At 44.2% G+C, this 26,911-nt stretch overlaps 1 protein-coding gene across 3 annotated transcripts in view; it reads right to left on the bottom strand.

The window, feature by feature from the left end:
* The window catches only part of TSEN2 (tRNA splicing endonuclease subunit 2), a 40,653-nt gene extending 14,413 nt beyond the window's left edge, over nt 1-26,240 (bottom strand). The window contains exons 1-7 of one of the 3 annotated variants that reach the window (XM_087431527.1): nt 26,196-26,240; nt 21,924-21,997; nt 20,640-20,846; nt 19,039-19,120; nt 12,648-12,684; nt 6,368-6,893; nt 5,403-5,480 (exon numbers count right to left, since the gene is read on the bottom strand). In XM_087431527.1, the coding sequence (XP_087287653.1) occupies nt 5,403-5,480; nt 6,368-6,893; nt 12,648-12,684; nt 19,039-19,120; nt 20,640-20,828 (912 nt within the window). In that variant the 5' untranslated portion in view covers nt 20,829-20,846; nt 21,924-21,997; nt 26,196-26,240. Of the gene's footprint in view, nt 1-5,402; nt 5,481-6,367; nt 6,894-12,647; nt 12,685-19,038; nt 19,121-20,639; nt 20,847-21,923; nt 26,126-26,195 lie in introns of those variants that run through there. The other 2 variants (XM_087431528.1, XM_004443154.3) reach the window with 2 other exon arrangements.
* Between the last annotated feature and the right edge of the window lie 671 nt (nt 26,241-26,911).

Below are 26,911 nucleotides of genomic sequence, written 5' to 3'. Positions count from 1 at the left end.
GACAGGTTTCAGCAGAGCTTCCAGACTAAGACAGACCAGGAAGAAGGACCTGGACACCCACTTTCAAAAACAATTGGCTGTGAAAACCCTATAAATGGCAGTGGAGCATTGTCTGATACGGCGCTGGAAGGTGAGAGGATGGCACAAAAGACCGGGAAGGGTTCTGCTCTGCTGTACACAGGGTCGCTGGGAGTCAGACGGCACTAATAACAAAAACTCCATCTTTCCATTAACTTCATTATACAGTAACTTGTTTTACTCATATGGGGAAGCAGAAGGAACAGCAAAGAAAGTCGGCCCTAGATGAGTAAAATCACACTTAGATGGAAATAAAAATAGCTTTCTGATAAAAATAAGATGATGTCAAACACTGCTTCCACCAAACAGGCCCTGCTGTTGGCTCTACTCTGAGGGGGGATTAGGATCCAGGTTTACACCTGAACAGACTCACATAAGATTGGCACGTAGTAGGCAGTAACTAAACGGCAGCTATTAGTAAAATCGGGTTACTTTCTTTTTAAATAAGAGGATGGAAGATTAGATTTATAATCAAATGACAAATATTCTGCTGCTGCCACCAGGCATAGATGAGGAGGGGTCCTTTTGTGTAATATGGCACAGAAATGCAGCCCCCTGCCTGAGCCCTCATGCTTCTGCGCAACAGCACGGTACCAGCGAATGAGACTCGCTCAGCTTGTTTCCTCACCGCCCAGCACACAGGAACAAACGACGGGAGGACCTGAGAGAGCACAGACTATGCAGGAGCAGGGCTTCAAGCAGCTACAAGGTCCTGCTAAGGAAACAGCTCCGTGATCCCTCAGGAATCACCCGCATCCACCCCACTGTCATTCTCTCCTGGCCATCGGATGCCATTTCTCTTGATAGCAGCCATTCTCAAAATGTGGTTTGGGGAGACTGGGCTCCTCGAGACCCTTTTTCAAGAGGTCTCAAGGTCAAAACTATCTCATGACATTAAGGCGTTATTTGCCTTGTTTATGCTCATTCTCTTCTGAGGCTCCACACGTGATATCTCAACAGACTGATAGAGAAGCAGACGTGAGAATCCAGCTGGCCTCTACAAAGCCAGACCTTAGAGTGATCTGCAAAAGTAAAAAACAATGCCATTCTTCTCAATGAATCTGTTTTGAAAGAACATAGTTACTTAAAAAAAAATTATTTATGTTAACGTATAATGGGGTTTATTATCGTTATTTTAAACCACACAAAAATGCTCCTTGGGGTCTTCAATAATTTTTAAGAGATTAAAGTGTTTGAGAACAACTATTTTAGTTCTACCCAGATTCAAATCTGGAGCTCTTCTGAAGATGCGGGGATTATCTGCCGGTCCCCTTCTCTGGGTTCCAGCCACCTCCTCCTGCCTGGACTTCTGCAAAGGCCTCTCTGCTCTCAGCCTCGCAGGCCATTCCCCACAGCAGCCAGAGCCATCTTCTTAACAAGCCAAGATCACGTGGTTCCCAGGACTAAAACCCCAATGGGCTTTACCTCACTTTTGCTGCCCACCAGCTCCAGCCCCTGCGTGATCTGAACACCTCTTTTCCTAGCTGTGTTGCCTTCAATTCTGTGCCCTGAACACACTAAGATGTCTCCTGCCTTCGCCTCTGTAATTGCTATTCCCATATCTGGCATTTCCGCCCCAGACTCAAAGGTCACTGCTCGGAGAGGTCTTCCCCGACCACTCAGTTTAAGTAACCCCCACCCTCACTGTCTTCTTCAGAGCATTTATTTTTGTCTGAAAATATCTTTCTTGTATGTGTCTCTCCAACCAGAATGTAAGTAAAGAACGTAAAGTCTGTGAGAGCAGAAACTCTGCCTGCTGTTTCCTTGGCCTAGAAGCAGTCCAGCACATGGTGGCTGCTCAGTGCTTGCTATGAAGCAATAAAGACATAGGTCCCTGGATCTTGTCCTTGGTTTAGGGCCAAACTGCCAGAGCTCCCTGGAGCAGTCTCTGCCGGCCCAGCCCCTTCAGCTCCTTTCCCCTCCATGTGGACACCGTCCTACTTCTTTCAGCCACTGGTGACAGCCTTCCCAGGTGTCCGACAATCTTATTTTGACCTTTTCTCTTCCCACAGCCCACTGCTTATTAACACAGAATAGCCCTGTTTTTCAGGTGGAGAGAGACGGTGGCCAAAAGGTGCAGTGGAAAAGGCCAAGTTGTGTCCCAGACAGCCAAGTCCTTCTTTCCCTGTCATTTCCTCACACTTTTCACTTCCTGGTTCAGAATGGTGTACGGGGAAGCATGGACTCTGAGATATGACAGACCTGGGTCGAAATCTTCATTAACAGCAAGGGCCTTGGAAGTATCACTTCAACTCTCCTACCTCCTTACAAAATGCGGATGATAATGCCTTCTTAGTTAAAAGACTTCATAAGCTATGCAAAGCACCTAACTGCTCAATCCATTTTAGTTTCCCTCCCTTTCTAAAAGCCATTTAGATATTATAGCCAGGAAAAGTTCAATCCAATCCCTGTCTAGCAAGAGATTCCTTCCTGGTATCTGTTAGGATCTGAGTTCTTCAGAGATTGACCAATGTCTTTCCATTATCAGCAAATACACATTTCTCTAAGAACTGATGAAACCAATGCTTCATTTTTATTTGCCTAAAATGGTGATGGCTTTTATGAATCTACACAAACTCCTATTGGGCACTTATTAAAGATGGAGAGGATCTTAATCCAACTGTGTTGGTTTTATTTAGAATTAAATCATCAGTAGACTGGGGATGTCTTGGTCCCTTGAGATCTCATTAGTTGTTTTACTTTGACAGTACTGATAAGATGGAGGGATAAGTTTAACGATGGTTTTTAATGTCATATCACTAAATCTAGTTAGGGCCCAAAACCAGATAACAAGAACAGATCTCTAAGAAGCAGATCTTCAGATCAGCTGTGGTATTACCATTCTCAATCCCTCAACAGAAGCGCTGTGAATCACTGCAGCAGGGCTGCCTGTGCTGCTGACGGACATTTATGGAAACACATTCAAACTCACAGGTGATTCATTCAAAGGAAACCTGCCGAGATAGAACCGAGAAGCAGAGCTAGGCCTAAGTGCATGATCCTTAAAAACTTTTGCAACATGTCTCTGGGGTGCTCTCAGGAACCAAGCAGCTTCCAAGCACGCAGAGCAACCTCATCTCTCATCTCCTATTACTCCTGCCTTTCTTCAGGGAGTGTTCGGGAGAAGGCAGCACACAGCAGCACCTTTTGGGGTCAGTAAAAAGCATCAACTGGAACAGGGAGGCTGAACTCCCGGTTTCTGACACCCAATTCTCTCTCTCCGCCTACTGCTGCCGTCTCCCAAGCTGAGAGGCTGGCAGGCTCCTAGCGGCCTCAAGCCTTCTGCCCACCCTCACAATGACGTCAGCTCTGGTCACTGCCACTCCCCCACGTAACCTTCTGCAGTGCCCCAGCGCCATCAGGACCAGGTCAGACCCCTACGCGCAGACACGCCCTTCTCGATCTAGCCCTTCTGTGCCATCACTTCCAGGACTGAGGTGCATGGAAGAGCCCATGCTGTCTGCTGTGTCCATCTGGCAATCCCCTATTTATCCTTTAACACCTGCGGATATCACTGATTCAGTAAAGCCTTTCCAGCTTCTCTCTCCCTTTGGACCCCACCAGTTTCTGTGCAAATCCCACACCTTGTACACACCCATTTAACAAATAATTACTAAGCACCTCACAGATGTCAGGTATTGGGACGAGAGATACAAGAGGAGCAACACTGGCACAATCGTGCACCACACTGTGCTTGTCACACTGACCCGTGATTATTTCTGGACTATCTTTAGGACCGGAGCCATATTCTGTTTATTTCTGTATTGTTAGCACTTAGTCCAGTGCCTGGCACATAGTAAGTACCTGGTGAATATTTTTTGTGATTGCAAACAAAAGAGTTCCAATTAGCTACTAAATATCTTTTACAAGTGACTTAATAATGATAATGACAAGACTAGCAGGCACTAACACTTAGTGAGCATTTACCACATACAGGCACTGTGCTGAACCCATTACGTGCATTATTTAATTTCCAGAACATCTTATGAACAAGGCGTTCCATAACCCTCATTTCACAGAGAAGAAACCTGAGGCCCAGAGAGGTCAAGCACCTAGAGAATGGGTATCCACAGCGCTGCCCAACAGAACTTTCTGTGATGACGGGAACGTTCTACACATGCGCTGTCCAAAATGGTAGCCACGAGCCACATGTGGCTGTTGAGTGTTTGACATGTAGTTGGCACACAGGAGAAACACAATTTTGAATTTTGTTCCATTTTAATTAGTTTAAATTACAGTCACACACAGCTGGTGGCTACTGTATTCAACAATAGACTAAGCTATCTCCTTTGTAAAATGAGGAGATCAAGTAAATAATTCCAAACATCCTTCCCTGCTCTGAAGCTCTGTTCTTTGTACCACTGGCCTCACTGCAAGGAGGGAAGCACAGACCAGGAGATGGAGAGAATATGGAGACACGATTTCTTCTCTGTGGACACATCTATGAAACCACCAGTGTAGATGCATTCAACAAGTACTTCCTGAGACCTACACATATGCCAAGAACTGTGCTAGACGCCACAGGAGCTCTCCACGACAGGTAGGAGCACTCCTGGAGGAGAGGCATGCTCAAGGGCACGAGACCGAGGAGGGGTGCTACCTTCAAGGGCAGGAAGGACATTTCTGTGTACAGCACAAAGATGAGCAAAAAGGGAGGGACTGAACATCACATGACCACGGATAGAGGAACTCCAAATCACAGGGAAGACATGATGCAGGTTTCAAAAAGCCACTTTTAGCCAACTTTTGAGAATGCAGCTATTGCATTAAATAAAGGAAACACGTGTTAGTAATTCTGCAGAAGGAAGTACCGAGAATCCATTTACGTAATTAGCAGTCATTACATGACCTGAATCATGCATCATAGCTTATTAAAAACTGGTGAAACTCCATGAATACATTAAAAACCACTGAACTGTAGATTTTAAATGGGTGAACAGTATGGTATGTGAACTATATCTCAATAAAGCTGTGTTTCTTTTAAAAGCTGGTGGAAATTAGTAACACAATATTTGGCGAATCTGAAATCATGATGTGAAAAGAAGTGCTTAGACAAAGCCCTTGAAACCTCTCTGGAAGGATAGAGTGAAGGCCCCCCAAAATGCACATCTTAGAACTGATGAAATGAAGGCTGAGGGGTGAAATTTAGGCTTTCTACTCTGGAAGCTGCCTATGGTGATTTCATTACTGAATTGCAGTATTCAATTACTGAACACACAGTTACTGAATTACATACAGAACTATATTTTGAGGTAGACTCATCTATACCGTGTTGCCCAGGCCCAGAGACCAACAGCTGAAAAGATAACATGCTGGAAACATACCTCTTCTAGGCTGAGTTGCAAATACTCAAAGATCCTATAAGGATTTCTTCTGCATATTAGTCTCTTTTTCTGCACCAACTGAAGAGAAAGAAAGAAAATATATACAGAACAAATGGAAGCACTACAGGTTATGGAGAGGAGACTGCATTTTAAAATGAACATTTTTCTGTTAAACTTCCCATTTGTTGGACTAGTACTGTTAAAAAATAATTTTTTTATTACTTATGGGGAAGAAGAAGTTTTAGTTTTTCTACTATGAACATTTTGATTTCTTTCCTTTCTTTCTTCCCCCGTGAATTTTTCCCACGTTGTGATCACTTTGTTGGTCAGTTTCATGTGTTGCTTTTCACCCAACTGTATTTCACAAGCACAGGCCCAGGCTCTTCACGAACCTCCAAGAACCTCCAGGTTCTTCTAAACCTCATTCTAAAGGCTGTTATTTCTTCAAATGGGTGTCTCACGTACTGCTTAACCACTGGATTGTTCCTCATTTTTAGCTGCTGCAGACAATTCTAGGGTAACTGTCTCTGACAGTGCATCCCTTAATGAAGTGGCTCTTAATCTGCCTTCCAATGCTTCTCTTGTGATGGCCAACGTCCACTCTCGAGACTCTCCCCCACAGCCATACCCAAGACTGTGTAATTACCACTGCATTTCTTTTTCTCCCAAACAAGGGAAAGAATATTATTGGACCTGCTTTAATTCATACATTTTTTAAAAAGTTACTGACAAACTTGAGGCTTTAGTTGAAACAGCCTTTACAACTACTGAGCCACCAGGGCTGGGGACCCAGAGCCTGCTGGTTCCTCAGAGGGTCTGCAGTGCAGTGCCCTGCACCACCTCTCACATACCCTGGGTGCTTAATATGGGCCTGCCAGCAGTTCCGAGAAAGACTGTTAGCCAACATCTCCTATGGGCCAGAAACAGACGGCTTGGGAGGAAGCCATTTATTTTCTTCTACTTACTTCCTCATTTGGGGCATCCTCCCCCTTGCTCTCCTCACACACGACTTCCTCCACGAGCACGTACTCATGATCAGGTCCTTTCTCTCCGGCACAGATGGGTCCCGCTCGTTGGCTGCTGTCCTCAGGCTGAGCGCCACACAGGGGGAGGAGAACGTCTTGTTTGCCGCCATGGACGTGGGGCAGGGGTGTAGGGCCCTCGACCACGTGTGCATCCAAGCTGTCTGTAGATGGTGGGGCATGCCCAGAGCCCTCCTGCAGGCAGTCTGATCGCTTGCTGGGATCCTCCACGTCATTCGACCTTCCCGAGCCCCCATTCACCACAGAAAGTTTCTCTCTACCTGCTGTGCCTTCCATTTTGGAAACCATTTCAGAGTTCAGCTCCTCATGCAATTGAACTTCTTCATTCCTTTTTATACCGGGATGCTCAAGGGGTTCTGTGTAATCCTTGAGAATTCTATGCACCGTGCTCTCGTCCTGCCCCTGTCTTCGCATGAGCTTTGTGGCCCATTCTATACTACGCTGATACCTGTAAAACAGACATACTGTTAGTAACAACACTTGAATTCTGCTACTTAAAAGACAACAATAGAACATGCAAAAAAGATGGGAAGGGCTGGCCCTGTGGCACAATGGTTGGGTTCGGCACACTCCGCTTTGGCACCCCAGGTTCGGAGGTTCAGATCCCGGGCGCAGACCCACATTACTCGTCAGCCATGCTGTGGCAGTGACCCATATACAAAATAGAGGAAGACTGGCAAAGATATTAGCTCAGGGCAAATCTTCCTCAACAACAACAACCACAACAACAACAACAAAAAAGATGGGAAGGTAGTACGCCAAAATGTTTATAGCAGTTTTTCTCAATAGTGGGCTACAGGTAAATGTTTTCTTTATACTTTTCTGCATTTTCTACATGTTCTGCAATAAGCATGTATTACTGCGTTTTTATTATAGAGCTTCATTTAATTTGCTTAATTTGAAAAAAAAATGACCCCAGTCTAACCAAGTATAAAAACTTATGTAAGTTAAAACTCGTGGACCAAGTGATTTAGGCAGATGTAAAGAGGAAACGGCCACCCTTTGTCAGGATTAGTTTTGTACCATTTTTAATTTTGTATTATATCAATTTTTGGTTTTCAGATATATATCCCATTCAACATAAAGAGCTTTTGTTTAGTATTGGAAAGCAAAATGAGAATGTTAGTAAATACTTTTCACAGTACCCACTAAGCTCTCCACTGCATATGGAAAGAAGTAATTATGCTTATACATATATGGCCAAGTATTCTAATATAAACAGCTTTTTCCATAATAACTTCCAGAATTTATTTTAATGAGAAAATACATAGTTTCTAAAACTTGAAGGCAACCCCTGAACACTTTCCAAGTTATAAAAGTTGAAGCTAAGACAAGGGGGTTTTGCCCTAGTGAAGAAGCGTCAACACCTAACCACGCGCCGGGATGCGATGTCTCAAGACCACCATGGTGGGAGCGTGACCAGCGGAGGCTCGAGACACTGTGAAAACTCCAGCACTTTTTGCCTCTCACCTCCAGCAATCAGCCTGAAAAGCATCTAAGGAGACACACGGGTCGTGGGAAGACAGACCTAACTTTACTCTTCACCCTGAGCATTTTGCCATGTGTGGATGACTGAATAGTCATGGTTATAAACTGCTTCACCTCACACAAAATTAAACAAGGAAACTGGCTTCCACTATATTTAAAAAAGAGATTTGTGGCTGCTTAACCCTGACTCAACAGAAGAATCTCCAAGCTGTCTACGCCCTGTTTATCCTACATGGGGATGAGCATGCATTCCTATACCCTGGGAACTGCATCTAAAGATCAAAACCTGGCAAGAGCCCTGTAATACCTAAGAGGCAGGATGATTACATGCATGGACTCTGGTACCGCACATGTTTTGTGTTCAGACTGGATTCTGTCACTTATAACTGTGTGACAAAGTCAATTACTTAACTTCTCTGTGCTTCGGTTTCCCCATCCATGAGATGGGGACACTACTGCTACCAGCTCATAGGGATCTTGTTATGTACTACTTTTTAAAATCAGGAAAAAAAATGTAGCTGCCCATAAAACAGCAGGGTGTCTTCTCGCCTGTTACATGGATGCTCTTGCATACGGTTAAAAGAACTTTCATTTGAGAGCTCTAAAAAGAGTCTTTACTCTTCATCTCCCCTAAAGCATTGGCTCTATAGGCTTCATGGGTCCATGAATCTCCTTTATTTGAACACAAATTTTTATGTCAATGTGTATTTTTCCGGGGAAGGGATCCACAACTTTGATCAAATTCCTTTACTCAAAATACGTGAAGGCAGCACTGAATAAGAGGTTGAACAGTTCCCCCTTTGAGCAGAAGTTCTGGAACTGAGAGAGAGCACACAGAGGTCACTGCTCTACTCTTTGCAACAGAGTGGTCAAGGTAGACACGAGTTCAAACCCTCACTCCGTCGTGTTCTCGTACCAGTGACGCAACCCTCCTCTCTAAGGCTCAGTTCTTCCTCTGTAAACCAGGGATAACTGTACCCACTCATGGGGTTGTCGCAAGGATTAAAGGAGACAAGATGTGCAAAGTGCTCAGTACATAAGTGCTCAATAAATATTTGTTGCTATATGATTGTGAGGTTCTTAGGGGAGACTTGAAAAATACAATCATTTTGACTCAATACATATTACATTAAAAAAAACAACATTTTCGTGAATGGAAATGTACACCTTAATTAACTGCTCTTTGAAAGCAGGGGCAGCCGTGTGGGGACAAGCACTGCACCAGATCTGGTGAGTTGGCTCTTCTGTGGGATTCAGAGGTAAGCCACTTAGCATCTCTACATCCCTTTTTGCTCGTCTGCCAAATGCCAGAATCACGCCTGCCCTCCTGCCTCATAATGACCTCAGACGTTTATGAAAGCTCCAATGAGACAGTGGCTGCAAAAGTATGTAGAAGAAAGCCTTTGAGTAAGACTGGTGATGAAAACAGCTAGATACACAAATGACTAAGACTTATGGCATATGGGTCACAAAGCAGGTATCCTCTCATTGGCTGGGAATGCCTTAAAAAGCCAAGTCCTGCTGCGATTAACCCCAAATACCGCTGGAGAAGCGGCAGGAAGAGAAAAGTGAAAAGTAAAAGTCAGAAAACATAAGGGGGAGAGTGGCAGAAGGAAAAGGTGGCAGCTATGATTAGAAGCAATAATAAGACTGGGAAAAAGCAGGCCCATTTTAGGGCCTCAAGAATACCGAAAGGTACCCTCTGAATACGAGGGTATCATGAGAATTCTCATGATTCTATGCCCTCGAACACCCCTCTTCCATTGCCATAGAACACCCTTCTCCACCATCTTATTAACGCCCATTTATTGTTGGAAGGTTACAGCAAAACAATTTCGAGTATAGGTTCTGGAGCCCATCTGCTTAGGTCCAAACACTGACCTTGAGCGAGTTACTTACCCTCCTCTGGTTCTGTTTCCTCCCGTGTCAAAGACAGACAACAGGACCTACCTCACTGGGGTGACGTGAGGACGGAAGGAGATAATCCATAAATTGTTATTGCTAGAGTACCTAGCACACACACTATGCTCAAGAAATGCCAGCATGTACAACTGTGTCAGTGTCTCATTATGTGTCAACTCCTCCCAGGCTCTGCAGCTGGACTGCCTGGTCTGAGCTCATGAAATCTCGGGCAAGCTATTTGTAGGTTCTCCATGTACAGGATGGAAACGACTACACAAAGGTTTCTTGAGCAGATGGACTGAGATGATACAGGTAAAGCGTACAGACCAGTAACTGGCACTGTTGGAGAATTTGTACCTGTTGGCTATGAGGCCGACAATGGTGCTATCTCATCCTAATATTCATTACAGAAGAGTGCAATTGTTTACTTCTCTTCCTCTTCCACTGGACTATACATCCCTCGAGAAGAGAGATGAGATCCTTTCCTCCTCTTTTATCTCTAGCACCTACCACTACCTGACACATAGGCGCCTGCAGTAAATGCTGGCTGAATGAGGGGGGCCTAGCACCACCCTCAGGGCTGCTCCACATGACCGTACGTACTTCAGTCCCCCAAGGGCATCACCTGAGGGTCCTGATGCTCACCTCCAGAACAGATTACATGGATGTTTCTCATCACCCAAGGACAACCATTGTTGGAAAAAGGCCAACTAGAGTAAATCCACTTGAAACGGGGATCAGAACTTCAGAGGGAATAGTAAAGTAACAAGGACAACAAGCACTTAAGTTGGGGAGGGCGTGCACAAAATGTTCTGACAGAATTGTCAGGTATGTTGAGGTCCTAACCCCCAGCACCTGCAAATGTGACCTTATCTGGAAACAAGGTCTCTGCAGACGTAATCAAGTTAAGATGAGGCCATACTGACTGGTGTTCTTACAAGAGGGAAATTTGGACACAGACACACAGAGACTCAAGGGAGACCGCATGTGACAACGGGGGAAGAGACTGGAGTACTGTGTCTACAAGCCAAGGAATGCCAAGGATTGCTGGCTTCCACCAGAAGCTAAGATGAGGCATGGAAGGATCCTCTCCTAGAGCCTGCTTCTTTTTTTTTTTTTTTTGTGAGGAAGATCAGCCCTGAGCTAACATCCATGCTAATCCTCCTCTGTTTTGCTGAGGAAGACTGGCTCTGAGCTAACATCTATTGCCAATCCTCCTCCTTTTTTTTTTCCCCCAAAGCCCCAGCAGATAGTTGTATGTCATAGCTGCACATCCCTCCGGTTGCTGTATGTGGCAGGCGGCCTCAGCATGGCCAGAGAAGCGGTGTGTTGGTGCACGCCCGGGATCCAAACCCGGGCCGCCAGTAGCAGAGCACGCGCACCTAACCACTAAGCCACAGGGCCAGCCCCTCCTAGAGCCTTCTGAGGGAACATGGCCCTGCCAAGACCTTGATTTTGGACTTCTGGCCTCCAGAACTGTGAGAATAAATTTCCGTTCTTTTAAGGCACCAAGTTTGTGGAACTTTGATGTGGCAGCCCTAGGAAACTAATACAAGGATCAATCAAATTCTTGGACTGTTACACTGTGATGCTTACAAAGGGATAAGCTTCAGGTAGGTGGCAATCTCCCCCATCCAGAACCTTGCATATTCAAGCTGGCTTGACGTCATGTCCTCCTACTACAGCCTGAGCAGGATGCAGTTCTGAGGGGCAGGCTTCTGCTCTGAGTCCTAATGTTGGTTGTAGCAACCTGCCTATACTGCAGCTTCTCCTGAGGTGGGGGCTCTGCGAGGTTCTCAGCAGGCCCTTCCCACAGACTAGAACCCTACCCGTCCCAGGCTGCAGTTACAGCCAGAGCAGCCACTGAGATCTCCCCGGTGCCACTACCTCCCTACCCACTCCTCTGGCCAGGGGGTTACCAGGCACGTAACCAAAAAGGAGCTGTCAGATTCTGCCAGCACATGCCAGAAGCATGATGATTTTCATCATGCGCTTGAGTAGTTTTAGAAGGCTTCGTGGAAGAGTTATGACTCGAGCTGCACCTCAGAGACAATGAGGACTTACATGGATGAACATTTAGTCAACAAAACCCTACCAAGTGACCACCAAGTGTTGGGGCTGCAGAGAGGAACTAGGCATGGTCCCTGTTCTCCAAGAAACGACGGTCTAAATCCAGGTATGATGGATGGCACAGTAAGGGGCACCTATGCAGACTCTGGGGGAGCTGGAGGAACAACCTCAACTCAGCAGAGGGGAGGGTGGTGAGAAGAGAAACTCCAGGAGATTGACACATACGCTGAGCCGTGGGATGTGCAGGAATAGGCAGGCAGCGTGCGTGCGTGGGGGGTCAGGGAGAAATGTTCCAGGATGTGAGAACAGCAGGAAAACACCCAGAGGAAGGAACCACAACCATATGAGAGGACGCGCAAGGGCCTCTGTGAAAGCCTCTTTCTCCTACCCGACGAATGCAGAGCAAGGAAAGAGGACAGGGCCATTGATGCCACACAGGGCAAGAGGCCAGTCCTAAATCTAAGTCTAAGCATCTTAGCACTTAAAGACATACACATTACAAGAAAACTGTTCATATTTTGGAAGGAATTCAACTGGAAAAGGATTTGGCTTTGGATTATTTTGAAAAATAAACTTAGTGTATTTCAAATATGATTTGATCCACAATAAATTCAGACATAATTTTCAGGGACACACCCACCACAAAAAGCAGAGGAAAAAAAGGCGTGGACTGCCATGTCAGAAAGGCTATCTAAAAATAGATCTAATTTAAACCATAATTCCAAAGTTCACCACAACTTACTTCTTTGACGTGATTATAGGCATGCCTGTCTTCACATCTGCAACAACAAAGAAGCTCTATTAGTTCGGACAAATTTTCTTTAAGGGGAAAAAACACTGAAAATCTGGAAAAGACAAAGAGAATTTCAAGATTCACCAAATCGCACATCTAGGAGGTGATGAAGCCTGTCCGTGCACCAACGGCAAACTCATGCTTTACACACGGCCACTCCCTGCAGCCACACCCCTGCTGGCCCCGCTGACCAATCGCACCCCCTGACTGGGGTGTGAGACCTCAGAATCCTTCTCAACTCAGCACTCCAGCCAAGCAGCGATGGCATGCAAGAGGAAACCTCTCCACCACCTCGGAATGCTCACTCCCTCAACTTTTAGACGGGAATATTGAGGCCCTAAAGTTGTATACTTTGTCCCCATCCGCCCTTGCTCCATAAAGCATCTTCAGTGAAAGCTCCTCACACGTGCCTCTAAAGGGTTGGAAAAGTACATTTCATACGGTGTTAGTTTTGGGTGTGGATCTGGGAATTCTGGGCTCTCATTCTAGCTCTGAGGATCTGGTGGGAAGATTCTTTCTACCTAACGTGTTTATCAAGTCACCCAATGGTCTGAGTTTTAGTCCTGATCCTCCCTGACCCTGCCTTTAGGCAAATCATCTCTGCTTTCCCAAACTCAGCCTCCTCTCTGGCACGTTAAAGGCTTGGAAAAGATGACGTTCAGCTTTAAAACTCTAGGAAAGTGAGGTCACAGACTCCTACCTCCTTAGGGATTTGTCAGTTTTCTCAGTGTCATGACCTCCTTCCTCTGGTAATTTAACAGCAAACAACAATTTAACAAGTTTAGTGACAGCCTTCCATGTGCCAGCACTAGAGAGGCAGAAGAACCAAAGCAAATTCCCTCTCCTTGAGATACTCACAGTCTAACTGGGAAGACAGACCAGAAATGACTGATTCTAACCCAAGGTGATATAGGACCAAGTAAAGTATTGTAAAGGGACAACTTTACCCGGAAAGGTTAGGAAAAAACACAAAAAGGAAGAATAATTGAACTGGGCTCTGAAGAATGAATAAGAGTTCACCAGGTGGACCCGGGGAAAACAGGCAGAGGAAACCACGCACAAAGGCTGAGAGACACGAAGTCACGATAGCTTTGTGGGATGGCAAGCAGCCCAAGGTGGCTACAGTGCCAACGAGCAGAAGATAGTGGGCAGAGAGGAGGTGGAAGACGAGGCTGAAGCCAGGTTTTGAGAACCTCCTAAAATGGACATTTGAGATTTACTTTTTAGGGCAGCCCACAACCTTAATTTCTGTTTCCTTGGCATAACTTCATTTCCTTCAAATTTCTATCACTATTTAAAACATAGAGACTACATAGATCAGGAAAAGATTCACAATTGTTAAAATTATTACACTATTTGAAAACTTTCTATTTTTTTGGCCAAATATTAGTAACGGCTGAGGCTGTGTGATGGGTATAGGCAGGGCCATTATGCTATTTGCTCTACTTTTTTTTTCTCTTTTTAAAACATTTACTATAAAAAATTTCAAAAACATACAAAAGTAGAGAGAACAGTATAATAAATTCCCACGTTTCCATCACTCAGCTTTAACAATTAACTCATGGCCAATCTCTCTTCATCTGGTCTTCCGTCCACTCCCCTGGCCCCCAGATCATTTTGAAACAGACCCCTCATATCATTTCATCTCTAAAAAGTTCAGTATGTATTTCTATCACACTGAATCAAATACCATATCACACTTGTAAAAATTAATATCAATTCCTTAGCACCATCTAAAATCTAAGCATTGTCTCATATTTTTTTTCTTTTTTGGAAAGTCTGTTTGACTCAAAATCCAAATAAGGCCCATACCTTGCAATAGCTATGTCATAAGTTGATTCTAATATACAGGCTTCCCAGCCATGATTTTTTTCTCTGTAATACATTTGTTGAAGAGATGGGTCCTCTGTCCTGTAGACCTTCCCCCAGTCTGGCTTCAGATGATTATACCCCTACTGTGCTGTTAACATGGTGTTACCCAAAGGTGGTCACAGGCCCGCTGCTGTCCTCAGACTGCTTGTGGACAGTCCAAGAAGAGATGAGGGGCTTGTGCCCACCTTTAAGCCACCGTCTCACTTAGTACACTGCTTAGTTCAGCTCACCTCGCCTTCACAGAGGAGGAAGCTGTAGGCTGATTTCCATTCTGGTGCAAAGGTCTTGCTGCGTGTCAGTACTCTGAGCAGCACTGGTCTAACGCGCTCCTCTGCCCTCTGTGTTCCTGTGAATTGGTGGATCCAGAGGCTTGATCAGATTCAAGTACAATTTTGGAGGAAGACTACTTCACAGGTGGTGCCACACGTTTCCATTAGAAGACACAAAACGTCTTGTTGTCTCTTCTTATGTCATCAGCACCATTGTTGATCAATGTCTAGATCTAATAATTCATCAGAGGTTGCAAAACAGTGATATTCTAATCTCATAATTCCTTCTTTATTAGTGGGGATTCTTCTAGAAAGAGAACCAACCCCTTGCTAACTATTCAGTTACCCCAAGACCAGTTCATGTTTCCCAGTTTTCAAAATAATGAATCCTCCACAGGTGAACAATGAATTTCTTTTGACAATTGGGGGTAGAGGGAGAGAGGTATCAGTATGAACTAAAAGATTCAAGCATTTTGGGGGTAATATTATGGATGAATGGATTTTAAAATAAACTGCAGTATTATTCTTATTGATGCTCAAATGTTTCCATCTTTGGCCAGTAGGAGCCTCTTCTGAAACAAGCCTAGTCGTTTTTGATAGCTTCCTTACTTCCTGGTACACTATGTTTCATGCAAAAAATCCTGGCTCTCAACCACGCCAACATAATTACTCATTTGCTTCATCAAACAAGATAGATACAACAGTCTCAGAATAACAGTGCCAACACTCCCACCTCTAAAATGATTGCTGAAAACAATGTAAAGATTATTTTGCAGCTCTTTCTTTAGAGTACATGGCAGTTCATTACATTGATGGCCCCAATTCTTCAGGTCTCCCATCTGCCAAATCCCTTGACTCCGGGCCAGCGGAATACTAGCAAACATGATGCCAACAGAGGCCTAAGAAGCCCTGGCACAGTGGGGCTTGCTCTCGACCCTCCACCATAGCCATGAGGACATGCCTGGCTGGCCTGCTAGAGGATGAGGCACACAGTGCCCACCCCACCCCCGAGCTGAGGCCATCCTGGACCAGCTGACAGCCAACTGGCAACCAGACACTGGTGAGTCCAGTCAGATCCATTACTGGACTAGATCCATTAGAGCAGCCAGCTCACCCACAACTAACCAGATGGATGAGCACAACCAGCCAAGATCAGGAGACCTACCCAGCAAACCTGAAGACTTGTGAGCCATTTCGTTGCTGCTGAAAGCCACTGAATTTTGGAGTGGTTTGTTAAACAGCACTGTGGCAGGAGATAACTAACACAACATCTATCCCATTAGGATTGAACAGTCAAATTACCAAGTTTTAAAGTCACTCAAAATAGTTTCGCCACGTGTGGCTACACCACCAACTTGATATACAGAGGTTGAGTTGTGTTCTTTTTTAAAGAATTACTTTTTAAAATTTAACTTTGTTTTGTAATCATGTAATACGTTTAGTAGGTTCCAAAGTCAAATCTATAGTCTCACCTCTCTCTCCACCTTGTTCCATCTGTCCGCCACAGCATTTTTTTTAAAAACTATGGTTTATCTTTCCTTATATTTCAAAAATATATTTATATCCCCTCCAGGTAAACCATAGCACACCACGTAGACTTTCCTTTATCTTGCTTTCTTCGCTTAAAAAATGTATCCTAGTGATCCCTCATTTCTAGCTCAGCTTTGCAGTATGTCATTATATGAATGCACTATAGTTTATTCAACTGGTCCCCTCCTAATGAGCATTTGGGTTGCTTCCAGTTTTCTAATATTAGAAATAGCATTGCAGTAAATAGCCTTGTGCTACTTCTTTTCATATATTTGCCAGTATATCTTTAAAATAAATTCCTCAAAGTGAGATTGCTGGGTTAAAAGTAAATGCACCAGCCTCGGTGACCTAGTGATTAAGTTCAGTGCCCGCTGCTTTGGTGGCCCAGGTTCAGCTCCCAGGTGCAGACCTACACCACTCGTCTATCAGTGGCCATGCTGTGACGGTGGCTCATATACAAAATAGAGGAAGACTGACAACAGATGTTAGTTCAGGGTGAATCTTCCTGAGCAAAAAGAGGAAGACTGGCAAAAGATGTTAGCTCAGGGCAAATCTTCCTGAGCAAAAAAAAAAAAAAAAAAAAGTAAATGCATATACTGGGACAGCTGCATGTCCACAGGCAAGACAATAAAGCTGGACCCTTATCTCCCACCTTATACAAAAATTAACTCAAAATGGATCAAAAACTTAAATTTAAGTGCTAAAACTATAAAACTCTTAAAAGAAAACATAGGGGAAAATCTGCACGAGCTTGGATTTAGCAATGGTTTCCTAAATATGATACCAAAAGCACAAGCAACAAAAGAAAAAATAGATAAAATGGATTTCATTAAAATTAAAAACTTTTATCACTTCACACTCATTAGGATGGCTATTATCAAAAACAAACACAAGGGGCCAGCCTGGTGGTGTAGTGGTTAAATTCGCGCACCCTGTTTCGGCAGCCCTGGGTTCGCAGGTTCAAATCCCGGGCATGGACCAATGCACCACTCATCAAGCCATGCTGTGGCAGCGTCCCACATACAAAATAGAGGAAGATAAGCACAGATGTTAGCTCAGGGCCAATCTTCCTCAGCAAAAACAGAGGAAGATTGGCAATGGATGTTAGCTCAGGGCCAATCTTCCTCACCAAAACACACACACACACACACACACACAAAACAGATAATAACAAGTGTTGGCGAGGATGTAGAGAAATTGAAACTCTGTGCATTGCTGATGGGAATGTAAAATGGTGCAAGTGTTGTGGAAAACAGTTTGGCAGTTCCTCAAGAAATTAAAATAGAAGTATCATATAATCCAGCAAGTCCACTCCTAGGTATGTACCAAAGAGAAATGAAAACCTATGTGGACACAAAAACTTGTAAATGAATGTTCATAGCAGCACTATTCACAGACAAAAAGTAGAAACAACCCAAATGTCCATCAATGGATGAATAGATAAACAAAACATGGTATACCCACACAAAGGAATATTACTCAGCCATAAAAAGGAACGAGGTTCTGACACATGCTACGACATGGATGAACCTTGACAACATTATGCTAAGTAAAAGACACAAAAGGCCTGGGGCCGGCCCGGTGGCGCAAGCGGTTAAGTGCGCGCGCTCCGCTGCAGCGGCCCGGGGTTCACTGGTTCGGATCCTGAGCGCGCACCGACGCACTGCTTGGCAAGCCATGCTGTGGCGGCGTCCCATATAAAGTGGAGGAAGATGGGCACAGATGTTAGCCCAGGGCCGTCTTCCTCAGCAAAAAAAGAAGAGGATTGGCGGATGTTAGCACAGGGCTGATCTCCTCACAAAAAAAAAAAAAAAAAAAAAAAGACACAAAAGGCCTCATAAAGTATGATTCTATTTATATGACATATCTAGAATGGGCAAAATCATAGGCACAGAAAGCATATTAAGGTTACCAAGGGTTAGGGAGGGATGGAAGGTGGGGGGAGAAAGAAAATGTATATATAATTTTGCTAGACATTGCTCAATTCCCCTCTGAACGGTTGTACCATGTACACTCCCACCAGCAATGCACAAGTGTGTTTCTTAGGTCTCAGCAATGAAGCATAATGTCAAACTTGTGGATTTTTGTCAATCTGCTAACATGGTATCTCAGTGCAATTTTAGTTTGTATTTTTTCTTATAATGTTTTAAAAAATCCTTTCTAATCATGTTTTAACCTGCTGGAATTGGTTATATAATTACCATGAGACTTCTTAGAGAAATACACTAAAAGATTTGTAAATTAAAGAAAAGAGGACCAGTAGGTGCCTACACACATTAGTATGTTGTAACAAATACATCAATGTCATGAGGTTAGTGCTGTAAATTCTAATTCTAGAGATAAAATATAAAACTCATTTTGCATACAGGTGAGCAAGTACTTAATTATCAGTACCTTCCACATGCACGGTACTCTGCTAGGCAATGCTTAACAACAAAAAAGCCTGAATAACACTTTTGATAATTCCAGAAACTAGATAAAACACATTTTCACCAATCATAAGAACCCTTTCACCTTCATTAGAATTATTCTAGTTGCTATTCTTAGCAGTAAAATTGCCAATGTGCAAGTTACTTCTCTAGAATTTTACTATATAATCTGAGGTGTAAGGTCAAAAATGAAAGAAAATGATAATCTGCCAAAAAAAACTGAATGATGCACAAGTTTACCTTTCCATTTGGCAACCAGCTTAGGATCTGAAATTGTGAAGTTTGGCCGGCTTCTAGACAGGATACCTTTTCCAAAATAACCCTTCCGGGAAGAGAGAAAACAAAGTTAGCTCACGTTTAGTTACCAATATTTTATCTGAGGGAGAATAACTATTTGAGTTAACAAGAGATTCATTCTACTTTTCACAGTTTTACATCTTCCCTCTAATTGATGATTACTAATGAAGATCTCAGCATTTATCTTTCTGATGGTTTGAAGAGCATTAGCAAATTTTTAGTACATCTCATTTGCCTCGAAACCAACGATTTCACTCTAGGTCTGGTAAGCTGAAGGCAACGGGGCGGGCTGAGGCAGGCTTCCTTCTTCCCTCCAGGGTCAGGAGCACCGTGCCCGAAAGCAGGAGCCCAGCTCATCAGGCATAAAACACTTCTCGGATTCTCTGGGTCCCAGAAGTGAAGTATTCCTCTCCTTCCCACCGATTCCAAAACAACACTGATTTTCTCCCCTTATTTTTTAAAATTATAAAATATTTAAACCCATAGGAAATTGAAATAATAAAATGAACACCCTTTACCCTCCACCTAGATTTAACAATTAGAATAAATAATGTATCAAGTATTTCACAAAGCCTCTTGCTTAATGTTACACATCGTGAATGTGGAGAGAGACTGCCCTTAGCCTAAACCCCCACCTCACCAGGGTCAATGCCACCCACATCCCACCAGGGAAGGTGGCTAAAACATGTATATCATATATGAAACATCCCGAGAAGGCATATTTATAGAGACAGGAAGTGAATCAGTGCATGCCTCAGCTGGGAGTGGGAGCAGGGATTAAGTGCAACGGGCACAAAGGAAATTTTTTGGTGACGAGAATGCTTTAAAACTGGATTGTGGTGGTGGTTGCACAACTCTATGAATTTACTGCAGTCATTGAATTGTACACTTAGAATGAGTGAATTTTACAGCTGTAAATTAAACCTCAATAAAGCTGTTTAAAAAAATGCCCCTAGTGATGAATTGGCTATGGGGTAAAAAGAAAACAAAACAAAAAAAAGCAAGCTAACAATTTCAACCCAAACCTGTCACTGATGGAAAACAGCAAAAACTAGAACTCATCCTCACCTAAGAAGAGGTCCCCAACCAAGAGAGAGAGCAGACAAGGAGCCAGAGTCCATGCTGCAGCCTCATCTGATTTGTCCACAAGCCAGAACAATATGCTGCTCTGCGGCTACCTCTGGGGATGGAATGGGAGTGAGCGGGGAATTTCAACTTTTTACCCATTACATTTCTGTAAAGTGCTCAAAATGTTGTTTGTTTTTTTTTTTACAGTGAACATGCATTGCTTTTATAATTGAAAGACAAGAACGGTCAATACACTGACCCTACTACACTGCTGGATTGTGGGTTTGCAGGTGGGGGTGTTATCCTCATAACGTATGGCTTTGGGGCACCTGATTCAAGTTGCACTGTTCCTACACTGGACCAAACTGCAAGTAAAGAATACACGTCATCTATGGTCTGTTTTGGGAGGTGGATGGGACAGGGAGAAGGAGAGAGGGCTGTCAGGAAGTAGCCACAACAAGACCACCTGCACTTACTTTCCCATACAGCTGCTCAATATCTTCCGCATCCCTCACGATTACATTGTTGTGTATCATTTCGGCACGGAATATCTTGAATTCTTTCTTAGGACCACAGTCCTGACCAAAAGGGATTGGCAATGGAGACTCATAATTCTCATATACTCTTCTTTTCCTCTTTGGGGCATGGAAAACTGCTTCCGCCATTTTTCAAGGGTAACTGTTCTTTAAAGAGTAGACAATAAGAAGAAAGAAAGACAGTCAATCAATAGCTACACTGATCAAAAATACAAGAGCATTTATACCCAGGCTCAGAAAACTTTGTGGTCTGCGGGGAATAATAAAATATTTATAAAGCAGTGAACTAAGAGACACAGTGAGACTACTTTGTACAAGCAGTGCAAACCCCACCCACCTAGAATATCACCATTAATTCTCACAACAATGCCTCTCTAACTATAGCCGACAAGACTGAGGCCAAGTGACATGCCCAAAGTCGTAATGCTCTGCAAAGGTCTCCTGAAAGCAAGCACAATGGGATTGCTGCCTGTTAGGATCACTCCCATTCTTTGGCTAGGCCGACAGTTACTGAGTACCTACAGGGGCTCCTAGTAATCAGGCGTGCCGGGCATCCACAGATAAAACCAAAAGAGACTCTGTCCTCAAAGAATTCAATCTAGTGAGTACTTCATTTTCCAAAAAAGGACCTTAAAATACATTCCAAATATTAGGTCTATCTTCTCCAATTTTTAAGGTGAATTAATAAATAATAACAACAATAACAGTAGCAGCTGTCACTTTAAGGGCCTATCATGTACCACCAAAGGCCAGCGGCTAAGAGTAGGGGCTCTAAGCCAGACGGCCAGGGTTGGGATCAGCTTCACCACTTCCTAGCCGTGTGAATTTGGGCAAAAGTTACCTAATCTCTCCGTGCTTTGGTTTCCTCATTTGCAAAATAAGGATAAAAAGAGACTCTATCTTATAGTTAAAACCCATAGAGTGCTTAGAACAGTACCCGGCACGCGCTGAGTGCTATGCATGTATTTGCTATAACTGTTATTAACGGGTAAGCACTATCAACACCATTCTACAGATGAGGAAACAGAGTCAAGTTAGTGAGATTTCATATAAAGCCCTAGAGAGTGGTGGCAATGGATGACCCAGGTTTGTTAACTCCAAAGCCCGTGCTCTTCTCTCCGGTTCTGCTGCAAGCACAGGCAGCGTCTGTCCCTTTTTTCTGAGGGCTCTCTGTTTCTCAGGGCTAGAAGCTGAAGGGTTATGGACAATTGTGAAATTACTTACTGTGCACCCAGCACTACAAGGGAGTAAAGGAAGCCGAAGTCAGTACCTCTCCCTTCCAGGCCTTACACTCAACCCTAGGAGACAAAACAAGCACACAATGATACAAAAGCAAGTCGGAGGTAGCACAACAGGCTGCAGTTCAATAAGGGCTAAAGGAAGGAAGTAAAGTTGAGTGTACTGTACGATAAAGACATAGAGCCACAGCAGATGCATTTAACTGAGGGTAACAATCCGACGCAAGAGAAAGAAAGAAGTAAACAGTGCATGAGACTGGGCCAGCCACTCCACTCTACAAGCAGATGCCCTGAAATAAGACGGGAGACTTGAACCTGCTGCTCCCTCAGTCCTGGGACTGGGCGTGATTTCAGCTGAGAACATATCTGGTGCTTGAAGATACAGCAGAGCTGCATCACTCACGTGTTTGTTTTTTTTTTTTTTAATTTTATTTATTTATTTATTTTTCCCTCAAAGCCCCAGTAAATAGTTGTATGTCATAGCTGCCATCCTTCTAGTTGCTGTATGTGGGACGCGGCCTCAGCATGGCCGGAGTAGCAGTGCATCAGTGCGCGCCCGGGATGCGAACCCAGGCCGCCAGCAGCGGAGCGCGCACACCACTAAGCCACGGGGCCGGCCCATCACCCACGTTTAACCTACACGGCTCCAAGCCCTCAAAAGGATAAAAGTAAGACTGGTGATTTACGTGCTCACTACACTCCCACATGCAGCACCCCACTGGGTGGACACACCCAAGCCTGAAACAGCTGAGGAAGGTGCAAAACCTGAGGAAGGAAGGCGAGCGGTTTTAAGGGTTCATGACCATTAAAAAGAAATTAAGAGCCTCGTCCAATGTGTGATGATACCTTTAGCTACTCTCACAAAGAAGTTGAGGAATTAAATGAGGACAAAGAAAAACACAAAGGAAGAGATCAATTACAAAGATAACTATGAAAAATAAGAATCAGCAAGTTGGAACCTTCATAGTATTGCCAAAGTATTCCAAGCAGCAAAACGCTAGAATAATTTCTAAATAAGACCCCCCAATGGAATTACATACCAAGCACGACAGTACACATTGTATATATACACACACATCTGCACACATATTGCTGTATAGTGTTCATAACAAAACCCTGCACACTGCGCGTTAATGGGCAATCAAGAAATTTTCTTCCAGGGACATTTTAACTAGATTTTCACTCGCCGACTTATCCCTCAACCCAAGCCAACTACTGCATTTAGCATTCAGTTGAAGAAACGGCAATTTATTCCAAAGCAAAATAAACAATGCTGTGTTGGCTTTTTTGAGGCAGGATGTGGGTCTCTAGTGAGGAACTTTTAGGGATTTCCAGGAACGATTTGGAGTTTTATGAGATTTTCATTTTTATAAATTAACCTCTGATTAGTATTTGACTTGTACATATTACATTTGGGATTTTAAAAAAAGAGAAAACGTTTAATGGCTAACTTCAAGGACTTGCAATTAAATTCTGTCAAATAAGCAAAAATGAAAAGTTATATTTTAATTTGCCTGGTTTGCTCAGGATTTTCCCTTTCAGATTGCTGTTATACTCTAAAAAAAGCAGGAATGAGCTATGACACTTGACAGCAAGAACTCTGTACTCCAACCCAAGTGTGTGTGATAGGAGGGTTCCTGCCACAAAACACTGTTTTTCACAAAACCTCAAAATTCGGGATCTAGTGTCACCTCTGCCCATGTGACAGCATGCACACCAAGAATTTGGCTCACAGTAGGTCTCCCATATATGCAAAGCTGCCATTATTATCATGTGACCTTGCACAACCCACTTCAGCTCTCTGAGCCCAGTTTCTTCATCTTCAAATTGAACAGGACTGGAAAACAGTCTGGAAGTTACTCAAATGTTAAACAGAGTAACCACATGATCCAGCAATTCTACTACTAAGCATAGATACAAGAGAACTGAAAAAGTACGATTACGTAAGAATTTGTAGGTGAACGTTCACAGCATATTATTCATAACCAAAAGGTGAAACATCCAAATGTCCACAATAGATGAATGAACAAAATGTGGTCTATCCATAGAATGGAATATCATCAGCAATACAGGAATGAAGTACAGATACACGCCACAATGTACAAGAACCTTGTAAGCATTATGCTAAGCAAAAGAAGCCAGTCACAAAAGACCACATATTGTATAAGACCACTAATGTGAAATGTCCAGAATAGGCAAATCCATAGAGATATAAAGTAGATGAGTGATTGCCAGGTGTTAGGGGAAGGGAGAAATGGGGAGTGACTGCTAATAGTTATGGGGTTTATTTTGGAGTGATGAAAATGTTTTAAAGTTAGATTGCAGTGATGGTGATGGCTGCAAAACTCTGTGAATATATTAAAATCACTGAATTGTACAAGGGTGAATTTTATGGTATGTGAATGATCTCTCAATAAAGCTGTCATTTAAAAAAATTCAATAAGACAAACCAGATAATCTCTAGTTTCACAGTTTTGTGGAAGACTTGTCTTGTGCTGAACTTGGAACGCACAGCCAAGGAGAAAGGACTGAATTCGCTATTCTCCATATCTGCAATAGGCATTTAAGAAATGTTTCTTTAGCACCATGATAGGAGAACAGCATGATGTAAGATGTGGGATGTGAGTAAAATTGGTAACCATCATCAGTAGGTACAACTTGCTAGGCACTGACTGTGCCATATGCTACACACATGGGTACTACTATGCTCATTTCACGGACAAGGAAACTGAAGCCTAGGGAGAGCAAGTCATTTGCTCAAAGCCCCAATGCCAGGGAAGATAAGATGTTAGTAAGGCAAGGAGACAGGGCATGGTAAGAAGACTGGCCTAAAAGAGGACCATGTGTGAAGCACACACAGATGTATAGGAAGAACTGGGCCAGCTGTCAGGGGTTTTGGGATGCGAAGGCTGATTTACACTTGGAGCCAGTGCACATTCTTAAGCAGCGAGAATGACAACTGAAAAGAGATTAAGAAAATTAACCTGGGGTGGTATACAACAATGGCTCTCAAGTTCAGCTGCCCTTAGAATCACCTGCGTAAATTTATAACTCCTAATACTGAGGTCTTACCTGCAATTACATCAGAAATTCTAGGGTGAGACCCAGGTGATTTCAACATGTAACCAAAGCTGCCAACCACTGGTGACAGAATGGCCTATTCAAACTCAATTCCAACAGCCCCCTGAGGTATTACTATTCCCATTGTACAGATGAGGAAACGGACTCAGAGGGGCTGAGTACTATGCATCTATAAGGGACTGTTACTTTTCCTTTCCCAAAACTTGGCATACTTGACTCCAGATGCCTGTAGTGTTAAGTATATTTACCTTTCTATCAAAAGCAGGGCTTGTTCCGTATTCTGCCCTTGAGCAGACAAGCTAACAACTTTTCGGGGTGCTCAGTAAATGTTTATTCAAAAAAAGCAAAAGCAAAATAAAAAGGGAGAAGGTAGCTCTATTTAATTTTCCAAACCCCTGGGACCACCTTGCCAAACAAGCCTGGTTAAACTCTCCCACACAGCAAAGCTCACCTTCTCCCAATTTAAAAACGTTTGAAGCTCCAACTGTGCACGTCCTGGGCTAGTGAAGGTAAGGATGAAAGGGACAGGTAAACAACCTTGCCTCAGGGGAGCTTGCAAGTTAGAACCCGAGACTAAGACATAAATAAACAAACGATAAACCTTTGAAGGCTGCTGTGAGGATTAAATGGGTAATTGTAGGAAGGCGCCTCGTACTGGGCGTACCACGTGGAAAGTGCTAGCCAGACAGCAGCTGCAACTGCAATAAACGACTGCACACAGGCCAAAAAAGTGTTAAGGGCCCAACAAATGCTTAACTCCCTGTCGTAACTTATCCCTTTGCTGGTCTCCTTGAGTGGCACCCCCATCAACCTCACTAGCGGCTTGAGGCTCCCCTCGGACAGAGACGGTGTCGGATGGACGTCCGCGCCCCCAGCACTAGACATGGTGTTAGCGTTTCCAGAAAGAACAAAGAAAGTGAAGTACGCAGGGCTACAGGTGAACGGAGAACGGAGAGAGGGGTTAATTTCGGCAGAACCAGGAAGCCTGGCTCCACCTCCCGGCCTAGTCTGGTCCAGCCGTGCGACCCCGGCAAAATCTCTGGGCCCTTTTCGCTCTCCCCCGGACGGCTTTCGGAGGTGATGCCTCCTCGCAACGCAATCCTCCCCGCTCCACTGCGCTGGAGCCGCGGCGCTGAGCCTCCCTGCACACGGAGCGCTCCCCGCCCAGGCGCCTTACCTTCCTCGGCCCTACGCGCTCGCCGTTACCACGGCAACACCAGCCGGGGGAGGACACCGCTGCCGTCAAGCAATACGGCCGCAAAGCCGGACGAGTGCGCGGCCGCAGAGCCTGCCGGGTCTTTGTGGAGCGCGCCTGCGCACAGCCTGAAGACAGGGGCGTGCATGGTACTCTCTCCTCGGGGTGCATGTGGCAGAGGCAGCGCTTCCCCTTTGCTGCCCGCTCCAGGAGTATACGGACAGGCTCCTGCAGAGATACTATTCTCGTTTAATCCTCACAACAATCCCGCAAGATCCATTTTACAGATGAGATCCGAAGTTACTTGTCCAATGTCACATAGCTAGGCGGTAGTGGAACCAAGACTCGAACCTAGGTCTAAAGATAAAGACTGCCCTGTGCAGTGTAAAGGACAGCAGGCCAGGACTCAGACCTGCGTTTGAATCCCCACCTCCCCGCTCACTGGCCATGTGGTCTTGAGTGAGTGACTTAACCTTTTCGAGCTTCAGTTTCCCCTACTGAAAAATGGGTCCCCAGGATTATGAGAGAGGAGCACAACCAAAGTGCCATGGGAAGCGTCCAAGTTTCTCCTGACCTGGTTATTTAAAGGAGGCCTGGTAGGGAGTCCAATATATACCTTCCCAATATGAATCCCAGGGTAACCAGCACACATACTGCACATGCTGGACAGGAGGGAAGGTGGGTGACAGGGAAGGGTG

This window comes from Ceratotherium simum, chromosome 5, assembly GCF_057802395.1.
Source record: "Ceratotherium simum simum isolate JZ-2026a chromosome 5, ASM5780239v1, whole genome shotgun sequence".
Taxonomy (NCBI): domain Eukaryota; kingdom Metazoa; phylum Chordata; class Mammalia; order Perissodactyla; family Rhinocerotidae; genus Ceratotherium; species Ceratotherium simum.
This window is presented reverse-complemented; position numbering and strand designations above follow the sequence as displayed.